Raw genomic sequence first — 11149 nt, 5'->3', positions numbered from 1 at the left:
GTTTATGTGATCCTTATGTTGTTTGTTGGAAGACCTCTTTTTCTAGTGAAGTATATGTGCTACAATTTGAATTCTGATCACTTAAGTGAGTGGGCTTGACTGTTACGAGGGTGAATGCGAGATTTGTAGAAGATTTGAAGTACTAGATGGTCGGTGCTGCACGAGCTTATAAAGGATTGAGTTTAATCTCACTATTTATTATGGCAGTAATAGAGTATATTCATTATGAGTTATTGGGTGTTTTGATCTATGATTTTGAGCCAAGTGGGGGAGTCTGCTATTGATTAGTTAATTTCACGGTTATGTGCTATGTTAGTTCCAGTTTGAGGTGTACTGGTGAATCAGTTATGGCTTATGGAGGTTGAGATCGAGGATGGCTCGAGTAAAGGAAATTTCAATAAAGGTTATGTTATGCTTTATGGGCGTATGAGAATCACGGAATGACTTGAGTTGTTATTGCTAAAGGATGTACGATGCATAGAACAAGAAGTTGTTTGGTTGCATTAAAGTGAGGTTACATTCTGCGCTATCGGAGTGCTAATGAGGCATAGGTTGTTCGGTTCATTTGATCAGTCTAATTGAGGTTTGAGTGGAGTGGATGACTCTCGAGAATGGTTCTAATGGTTTCAAGATTTTACATGTAATAATTGGAAATTTTCAAGTTGTATAATTGGCTAGAAACTGAGGTTTGCATTGGAGGGTGTCAAGACTCGTGGTATTTCAATATCATTAGGGGATTCTATATATTAGTATCAGGAGGTGAAGGTAATGTCTTAGGGTTTGCAGGGACTCACATTAGGGTAGGTATTTTGAATGTGAGGCATTTGGGAATATTTAAGAGAGTATTCGACGACTTATGAGCCTTAGACGGTATGGTTTTATGCTTGGGTCTCATGTGATGAGTCTGGGTTGAGGAATTATGGTGTTGTAGCAAGAAGAAGTATCAAGTTGAAGGTAAATCAGAAGGAACTTGGCTAGATGGGATAGCTTGGTAGTAGGCCGGATCGGCACAGTAAGGATATAACTAGTTCTTTGGGTTCTTACGAGGTAATGAGTTTCTACAGGTGTTTCGCGACAATTATCTTGGGTTTTAGTGGCATGCATAGCTTGGTTGAGTTAGAAGGATTCAGTCCAGACGATTTAGTTTTGTGCAAATGGAATTCGGAGAGTTCTTGATGGTTTCTACCACGGTTAAAGATGTATATTTTATACGAGCGTAAGTAGCATGAGATGTATAGTGATCTTCTTCTGAATGGTGTCAATAGAAAAGTTCTTGGCTAGTGTGAACGCAGTTGCTTGTGGCTCGGAATGGATATGAAGATCTCATGTTTATCCTAGGATAGTATGGTATATGCGGTATGTTGTATAGGATTGAGATTTGCATGTGTAAGGTCACAATTCAGTTTTGAAAAGAAGCTCACAAATTCTTAGATAGCATGGGCAGTTTTATATAACTAGATAAATGAGATTAGGGATTGTTGTGGTTGTGGACCGCGTATATCGGCCTGGTGTGGTGACTATTGGGGGTTTGCAGACTCGAGTGGATCCTTTGTTGCTTGGTATGTTAGCTTTTGGATGTGATATTGGGTATAGACTGGTTGTCACAGTGTTGTGTTATTTTGGGCTGTTGCGCTAGGGCAACGACGTTGGCTATGCCGGGAATGCCATGGATTGGGTGGTGAGGTTCGAAGGATTATGGTATAGATTTGGTGCCGGGCACTATCGTATGGCATCGGCGGAGTTAAAGGAGTTGAAGGAGCAGCTTCAGGAACTCCTGATCAAGGGGTTCATTGGTAGTCCAATATGGATGTGTGTTCTAACTCGAGTCAGCTTGGTTGGCTCCGAGTTGTATTGTTGAGAGATGTGTTGATTCGATTGTTATTGAGATTATTAATGATCTGGGGAGATCTATGAGTTATCTTTCCGTGTTGCGAGGCGTTAGGATTTGTTGGTTATAGGCAGATGTGGTGCGGTATTATTGGGGCCTCTCAGTGGAATTCGAGCGAGAAGAGTATTGGGTATTGCTCAGTGGATGGCGTATCGGTTGTATCCTTTCGAGTTTGTGTAATGTTATGTCAATTGCTTCGCCGTGATTATAATGAATTTCTTTTGGTTCTAGACATCAAATTTGCGCGTGGTTGTCGATTTTGAGCATAGTGACTTGAGGTGTTTCATGTGGACCAGTGTTTGAATAGGGTCACGCATTGCAACAAGTTATGTGGAGGTATGATCCTTCATGTTAGATTCATGTGTTCTAGTTCTATGATGTGTGATGGGTTCTTAGCATTGTGTGTAGTGGTACTGGTGAGCTTGCGGTAAAGCCCTTTCATTTGGGTTATTTTCATGATTCGAGTATGTTCGGATTGTTGTTTATTGGTGTGCGGATTACACGAGTTGCGGCTTTAGATACTATTGATGTGTCATGTCACCAGAGTAGTTGTGTTGGATTAGATGAGATCATTGGGATCTATAATGAATACAAACGGATTCGGTTTCAGCATGTTGGAAGGATAATATCGATGTTCTACTCAAGAATTTGCTATGGTCCTTGCCAAGAGAGAAGTGGCTTCATGAATGGTTGATCTGAGGAATGGTTATGACTTTCTACATATTTCATTATCATTGGCAATATACGGAAGTGTTGGAATGAGACTTTATTGGATTAGAGGCTTATTATCGATAGTCGATTGTTTTGAGCAACTGCTGTGATTAGAAGTTATCGCTACAAGTGTTTGAGTTATGTGGTATATCATGTAATTGCATCTGAGGTTGCAGGTATTATTTGTTGCAGCTTGTTCGGGCTTATTCAGAGTATAGAAGTGAGATTCTGGTCTTATGTATGATTTCAGAAGTGGAAATGTAGTTCTAAGGTTTATGGGCTAGGTTGGGTGGTGAAATTTCAGTTACATTGTGTTATCGAACCGATATGATATAGGGTGACGTGGGATCACCCCCGAGTATGTACATGGTAAGGTTTTACAGTGATTAAATGGTTTTCGGAACAACTCTGAGCACATTCGAGGTTGAACGTATGTTTAAGTGGGGGAGGATGTAACGACCCGGCCGGTCGTTTTGAGCTTTTGCACTTCGCTCGCTAGTTCTCGGGCATGGCTAGCCCCGTGTGATGTATTATGACTTATGTAAATCGTCGGTTTTGGTTTTCAGGGTAATCGGAATGAATTTGGAAGAACATTTCTCAGTTTGAAGCTTAAAAATTTGAAAGGTTTGACCATGTATTGACTTGTTATTATATGATCTCGTATTGGAATATTTATGATTTGGTTATCTCCGTTAGGTGATTCGGGACTTAGGAGCGTGATCGGAATGCATTTTGGAGGTCCGTGGAAGGTTTAGGCTTAAATTGGCGAAATTGGGATTTTGGCGTTTTCTGTTGATAGGTGAGATTTTGATATAGGGGTCGGAATGGAATTCCGAAAATTGAAGTAGTTTCATTGTGTCATTTGTGACGTGTGTGCAAAATTTCTAGTCATTCGGACGAAGTTTGATAGACTTTTTGATTGAATTCAGAATTCAGAAGTTTTGGAATTCTTAGGCTTGAATCCGAAGGTGATACGATGTTTTGATGTTGTTTTGAGTGTTCCGAAGGTTGGAACAAGTTTGAATGATGTTATGGGACGTGTTGGCATGTTTGGTTGAGGTCCCGAGGGCCTCGGGTGAGTTTCGGGGTGGTTTCGGACCATTTCTAGGCCATTTCTAGTTGCGGTTTTTGGCTTCAGGGGTGTACAGTGCGTTAGCATATATCTGACCGCGGTAGCATAGAGAAATTTGGAAAAATGGAGTTGTGCTATGCGATCGCATAGAGTAAAATCTCTGCTGCACTGACCCAACTTTGGAAGCTTATAGCTCACAATCTATTCAAAATTTGAAGATGATCCAAAAAAAAATTGTAGCCCTTGATGTCTAGTTTTCAGAAAGTTAAACAAATTGTAATTTGGAGTTTTGTATAAAACGTTATGCCATTATACTAGAGGCTGTCCGGAAGTGTTGAAGAAGGATGTTGGAAAATTTGTTCTACGCGATCGCGGGGGAATGGCCGCGATCGCTTAGGGTAAAAGAAGGGCTGGAAAATTTTGTGCTTCGCTATCACATTAGTTGTCCGCAATAGCATAGGGTAAATGCCTGGGCAAATTATAAAGTACTCTATTTCGAGGATTTCAGCCATTTTTGCATTTTTGGAGCTATGGAGCTCGGATTGAGGCGATTTTTGAAGGTATTTTTAGAGGATTGATTGGGGTAAGTGTCTTTAACTCAAAGGTTTGGAGGAAGGTTTGTAGAGTTGATTTTAGGAAGGTTTGGAGAGTTGATTGGGGAATTTGGAGTGAAAATTGGGGAAAATGGAGGAAGGTTAGGAGAGTTGATTTTAGGGATTTGGATGGCAATTTGATGTCGGATTTTGGTGAATTTGATATGGGTAGACTCGTGAGTTAATGGGTTTTCCAGTTTTATGATTTTTATCGGATTCTGAGACGTGGGCCCGGGGGTCGGGTTTAAGCTAATTTCGAGATTTTTGAGTTAATTTGATTATTTTTGCTTGGGGTTTGTTCCTTTAGCGTATATTGATGATAATATACTAATTTCGAATATTTTTGCTTGGGGTTCGAATTTCGCATCGTTCTGCTACTTTGAGGTGACACACACGCTAGGTAACGAGCGTGGGGTCGTGCACCATTGGGGATTGTGACTTGGTCCGTCCCGCATGACTGTTAAGTCGCGTATTTGATTGAAAACTGTTTGATATCATTGTGTTTTGGAAATTATTACCATGTTTTGGGCTGAATGCCATATTTGGGCCTCGTGCCAACTATTTTGGACCCTTAGGGGATTTTTACTACTATTCCACACTATTTTGACTTCATATTTGTACTCAGTAATGCTATATTCTACTATTTTTCATAACTCAGTTATATTTACTCGTTTTTGATATTTTAAATAATATTTTTGGCTGAGCATCATGTTTTACTGTTGCCCGAGTGGATTGAGAGATTTCAGACTGAGTGAGGCTGAGGGCCTGTGTTGTGAGGATATTTTGGGATCGGGCTGCGTGCCGCTGCAATGTGGTATTGATTTATGATTATGAGGCCAAGGGCCTGATTTGTTACGCCACGAGGTGTCTTGATATGAGGCTGAGAGCCTGTTTGATTATGCCACGAGATGGCTTGTTATTGTGCTTGGGTCATAAGGGGCCTCTCTCGGAGTCTGTACACCCCAAGTGAGCGCGGGTACCTAGTATGAGATGCGATGTAGCCCGATGGGCTGATGTTGTTCCATGTTATTATCTGACGGGCGGTTATTGATTTATGTTATGCCCGAGGGGCTGGTTATGAGTGATTCTGAGGTAGCCCGAGAGGCTGGTTCTATTGATATTATGCCCGATGGGCAGTTTATGGTACATATTTTTCCCGAAGGGCTGTTTATGTTTCTATCATTTTTACTCACTATTTTTATCACTCGTTTGACACCATTGAAAGTTGTTTAAAAAGGGTTTACTGAAACTGAGCTTGATTTAAGAAGAAAACGATTTCTTTACTGTTTTTGGAAAGGTACTGCATTTGCTGTAGTGTTACGCTATGTTTTACGTATTTTCTTACTGCTCAGCTTTCATTTACCTTTATTACTTACTGAGTTGGAGTACTCACATTACTCCCCTGCATCTTGTGTGCAGATTTAGGTATTTTTGAACCCGGTAGCGGGTGTTGATTGCTCAGTGACAGAGTCATCGGAGTTAGCAAGGTAGTTGCCCGACATTCGCAGCACTGCTTTTCTCCCTCTTGTTTTTGTTAGACTGTATTTAGTACATTTTCATACTTTTCATTGTATTCAGACCTTAGTAGATGCTCGTGACTTGTGACACCCCGATGTGGGGCTTCTGCAATTATTCCGCACTGTTATTTAGACTTACATTATGAGATATCTGATTAATTAAAGGCTTAAAAAATGATTATTATTGATTAAATGGTTAGTTCGGGAGTTGTGTCAGCTGGCCTAGTTTTACGATAGGCGCCATCATGACAGAGTCGGTTTTAGGGTCGTGACAAATGAATTCCTTTGTTCTCCAGGTGGGCGCTTGATGTTGACATAAAATTTGAAATAAATTTTCTTATTTTCCAGGTGGGCGCCTGCAATTGATGTTGGCTTAAAATTTGAAATCAATTCCCTTATTCTCCAGGTGGGCGCCTGATGCTGACTTAAAATTTGAAATAAATTGCCTTATTTTCCAGGTGGGCACCTGCAACTTAAACTTGAAATGAATTCCCTTGTTCTTCAGGTGGGCGCCTGATGCTGACTTAAAATTTAAAATAAATTCCCTTGTTTTCCAGGTGGGCGCTTGCAACTTAAACTTGAAATAAATTCCCTTGTTCTCTAGGTGGCTGCCTGATGCTGACTAAAAATATGAAATAAATTCCCTTATTTTCTAGGTGGGCGCTTGCGACTTAAACTTAGAATGAATTCCCTTGTTCTCCAGGTGGACGTCTGATGCTGACTAAAAATTTTAAAATAAATTCCCTTGTTTTCTAGGTGGGCGCCTGCAACTTAAACTTGGAATGAATTCCCTTGTTCTCCATGTGGGCGTCTGATACTGACTTAAAATTTGAAATAAATTCCCTTGTTGTCCAGGTGGGCGCCTGCAACTTAAACTTGAAATGAATTCCCTTGTTCTCCAGGTGGGCGCCTGATGCTGACTTAAAATTTGAAATAAATTTCCTTGTTTTCTAGGTGGGCGCCTACAACTTAAACTTGAAATGAATTCCCTTGTTCTCCTTGTGGGCGCCTGATGCTGACTTAAAATTTGAAATAAATTCCTTTATTTTCTAGGTGGGCGCCTGATGCTGACTTTAAATTTGAAATAAATTCCCTTGTTTTCCAGGTGGACGCCTGCAACTTAAACTTGAAATGTATTCTCTTGTTCTCCAGGTGGAAGCCTGATGCTGAGTTAAAATTTGAAATAAATTTCCTTTTTTTTCAGGTGGGCGCCTGACATTACAACAAAACAGACAAAACAAAAGAAACTTTTTTGCTCTAGTTTGGTACCGGGAACATCTGTGAGTGTTAATCAAATCCTGTTATCCAAAAGAACTTCTAAAAATTTAAAAGCTAAATCCCATTATTCGGGAGGGCCCCGAAAACTAAAATTAAATCCCATCTTAAGAGTGAAAACTTGAAAGCTAAATTCTACTTATTAAAAAAGTTGCGCTAAATCTCATTATCTATGAGGGTCCTAAAAACTTAAAACTAAATCCCATTATCCAGGAGGGTCCTGAAAACTTAAAACTAAATCCCAACAACCAGGAGGGTCTTGACAAACTTGAAACTAAATCCTATTATCCAGGAGGGTCCTGAGAATTTTAAATTAAATCCCATTATCCAGGAGGGTCCTGAGAACTTACGGTTGAACCTATCTGGCGCACGCTTTCCTCATGAAGATGCCCATAAAGCAAACAAAATCCTTCCCCTGTTTTAATCAAAGAAAATCTTATCAATTTTAAAATGTGGCGGTTAGTTTGCGGCATTCTTGTTGAAGGTGGTGGCCTTTCCACTGCCATGCTTTTGTTCCGATTGGCTGCTTTCGGATTAGTAAAGAATTGTTTGAACTTCTGATTGAACCTCAACCATGGAACCCTGAATGACCCGAGTGTCTCACACTCATCCTGCTGTTTTAAATCTCTGTCTTTCCAATTTGAACCTCTATATTTCCTCAAAATTCACGAAACCACTTGACCACTTGAACTCCCACTAACACCTTATTTCTCATTTTGAATCATGCTATTTCTGGTATGCTTCGGCCACACTTTGCTTTGTGCAATTGAAAGTTGGCAATAAGCTTTGAAATCCTTTCTTGCTTGCTTAACAAGGCTAACATTGAAAAAGACTTAGAGAAGTAGACCCAAAAGAAAACGAAGCAAAGTGACTTCGAGAATTAGGAATAAAGAAGAAAATTCCGAACCAAGATGACTAGTTGAGGAAAAATGGAAAAATGACTTATCTGAGTGGAGCACCTGGCACTAATGATCATGACATGCATTTCGGATTAATCAGCCCAGTCCATTCACTCAATCAAATTTCAGTTCATGCCCCGTCTTCATACTTTGAAACCGGGATTTTCCATAATCCAATCTCTCTGCAAAGTCATGAGCCTCATTCTGCTTGTAGTGCCCTGACGGGTTTTCACCAACAAACCTCTCTCATTTGTTCATCTCTCGACTCACTATTGCCTTACGGTGCCTGCGAGGGTTTTCACCAGTCTCTCATTTTAGTTTTCTCTCAGCTTTCCATCGCCTTACGGTGCCCGTGAGGGTTTTCACCAATAAGACTTTCTCATTTATTCATATTTCCTTGTGTAGAACGGAGTGTTGCCCATGATGCGAATCATACATCTATCTCGCTTGACTTGGCATTTCTCAAGGATTGATCAGAAGGTTTTTCTTTGGACTGAAGTGTGGGCTTTTGGGCGGGGTTAGAAAGAAAAGGCGGCATACCGGATTAAAAATAACAAGGTTCAAAATTACAACTTTTGGAATCGGGTCTTTTGTAAAACCACAACTTCTGCCCCAATTTCTTTGAGTCTGGGGAATTTTGGATTTTTATTTTGGTGGGACCGAATCGTGAGGCTGCCTACGTATCCTTAAAAGGAATCAGGTCGAACATAGTTCAAGACATAGGAGTTGCTTTGTTTTTGTTACTTTTCTTTTCTTTCTTTTTTATTTTGTTTACTTTTCTTTCTTTTCCTTTACTTTTTTTCATTTTTCTCATTCTCGTTTTCTCTTCTATTTTTTCTCTTTTCTCTTCTTTTTTTATTTATATTTGTAGACTCTACTTCTGATTCCAAGAGTGGTGTGCAAGAAAATAAATAAGGCTTAAAAAGGGGTAACAAAGGATAAAAGTGTTTAGATAGCTGAATAAAATGCCTTAGTCATTCCAATCTTCGAAACATCCCAAATACAAACAACACAATTTGAAGACTAACCAAATAGATCATACATAATATCTCTCGACTGCATCAGAATTGACAGCTGTATCTACACATTCTCCTTCTATATCTGTTAAATACAAAATACCATGGGGCAACACTCTCGTTACAATGACCAGTCCCTGCCAGTTTGGGGCGAACTTGCCTTTAGCTTCTGCCTGATGTGGAATGATGCATTTCAATACTTTCTGACCCACTTAAAATTTTTGGGGATGCACCTTCTTGTTGTATGCTCTTACCATTCTCTTCTGATACAATTGACCATGGCACACTGCCTCAGCCTTTTCTCCTAAATCTGACTTAACTGCTCCAATCGGGTTTTGACCCACTCATCATCGTCAATTTCAGCTTCAACAACAATTTGAATGGATGGAATCTCGACTTCCGCGGGTATAACTGCTTCAGTCCCATATACCAGCAAATAAGGAGTTGCACCTACTGAAGTGCGAATAGTAGTGCGATAACCCAACAAAGCAAAAGGCAACTTTTCATGCCATTGACTGGAGCCTTGCACTATCTTTCGAAGTATCTTCTTTATGTTCTTGTTGTCCGCCTCAACAGCTCCATTTGCCTTGGGGCGATACGGAGTGGAATTTCGATACGTAATCTTGAAACCTCTTTCATCAAATGACTGTTGAGATTAGCAGCATTGTCCGTGACGATTACCTTGGGGATTCCGAACTGGCAAAGGAGATTTGAATGGACAAAATCCACCACTTCCGTCTTGGTCACAGATTTGAAAGTTATAGCTTCAACCCACTTGGTGAAATAATTAATGGCGACCAGAATAAATCTATGCCCCTTTGATGCTGCTTGCTCAATTGGTCCAATGACATCCATGCCCCAAGCAACAAAGGGCTAATGTGCGAACATTATATGCAAATCAGATGGTGGAGAATGAATTAGATCACCATGCACCTAGCACTAATGATATTTGCATACAAAGCTGATGCAATCTCATTCCGCGGTGAGCCAATAATACCCTGCTCGAAGAATTTTCTTTGCCAAAACATATCCGCTCATATGCGGCCCGCAAACTCCGGAATGAGCTTCAGCCATGATGGTCAAAGCTTGTTTAGAATCTATGCACCTCAGCAATCCAAGATCTGGAGTTCTCTTGTACAAGACTCCCCCGCTCAAGAAAAATCCACTAGTAAAATGTCGGATCATTCTCTTTTGATCACCCGTGGCCTGTAATGGATACACCCCATCTTGATGTATTCCCGGATATCATGGAATCAAGGTTCGCCATCAAGTTCCTCCTCAACCACATTACAATAGGCATGCTGATCGCGAACTTCAATATGCAAATGGTCAACATAAGCCTTATCCGGATGGTGTAACATTGACGCTAGAGTAGCCAAGGTGTCGACAAATTCATTATGGATCCTAGGAATATGCCTAAACTCTACTGATCTAAATTGTTGACAAAGATCATCCAAACATTGTTGATACGGTATGAGCTTTAAATCCCGAGTCTCCCATTCTCCCTGAATCTGGTGCACCAACAGATCCGAATCTCCCTAAACCAATACTTCCTGAATGCCCATGTTTACAACTAACCTCAAACCCAGAATGCATGCCTCGTACTCAGCCATGTTGTTGGTACAATAGAAACGAAGTTAGGCCGTAATAGGGTAGTGATGCCCTATTTCAGAAATGAGCACAACCCCTATTCTGATACCTTTCATGTTAGCAGCTCCATCAAAGAAAAGTTTCCAACCTGGTTTTTCATCCTGCTCCACCTTGTCAATATGCATCACCTCGACATCAAGAAAATAAGTCCTCAATGGCTCATACTCTTCATCCACCGGGTTCTCGGCCAAATTTTTACATCACGCATTTTCGTACATTAAAAATTTCATCTCCAGTTAATCAACGTAGTCTCGGGGATGAGATTATCTTGAGGTTAGTGTAGGTACGCTAATTATAACAAGCAAGAAATAAGTGTCATGAAGGATAAAAGGATACGGAATTAAAGAAAATGAGTTTTGTTGAAAGTGGCTAATTTGGAATAAAATACGGGTCGAGCGATATTGCCCGATAATTATGGACTAGTACCATGCAAGGTACCATATGACCACAGTAGTACAGTGTATAAAGTATATTAAAAATGAGTAGTATTTTAGGTAATTTCAGTCAATTTTTAAATTATGTGAGTAA

The 11149-nt window shown here is 40.2% G+C and overlaps 1 protein-coding gene across 1 annotated transcript; it reads right to left on the bottom strand.

Moving 5' to 3' along the window:
* Positions 1–9275: 9275 nt before the first annotated feature.
* On the bottom strand, positions 9276–10746 carry LOC138879565 (uncharacterized). The gene is made up of 4 exons (XM_070159181.1): positions 10671–10746; positions 10442–10524; positions 9701–9844; positions 9276–9617 (listed from the first exon to the last, which is right to left on the bottom strand). The coding sequence occupies exons 1-4, from the start codon at positions 10744–10746 to the stop codon at positions 9276–9278; spliced, it is 645 nt and encodes a 214-aa protein (XP_070015282.1).
* Between the last annotated feature and the right edge of the window lie 403 nt (positions 10747–11149).

Source organism: Nicotiana sylvestris, chromosome 10 (assembly GCF_000393655.2).
Source record: "Nicotiana sylvestris chromosome 10, ASM39365v2, whole genome shotgun sequence".
Lineage (NCBI taxonomy): Eukaryota > Viridiplantae > Streptophyta > Magnoliopsida > Solanales > Solanaceae > Nicotiana > Nicotiana sylvestris.
Note: the sequence above shows the minus strand (reverse complement) of the source record. Positions and strands in the feature narration are given on the sequence as shown.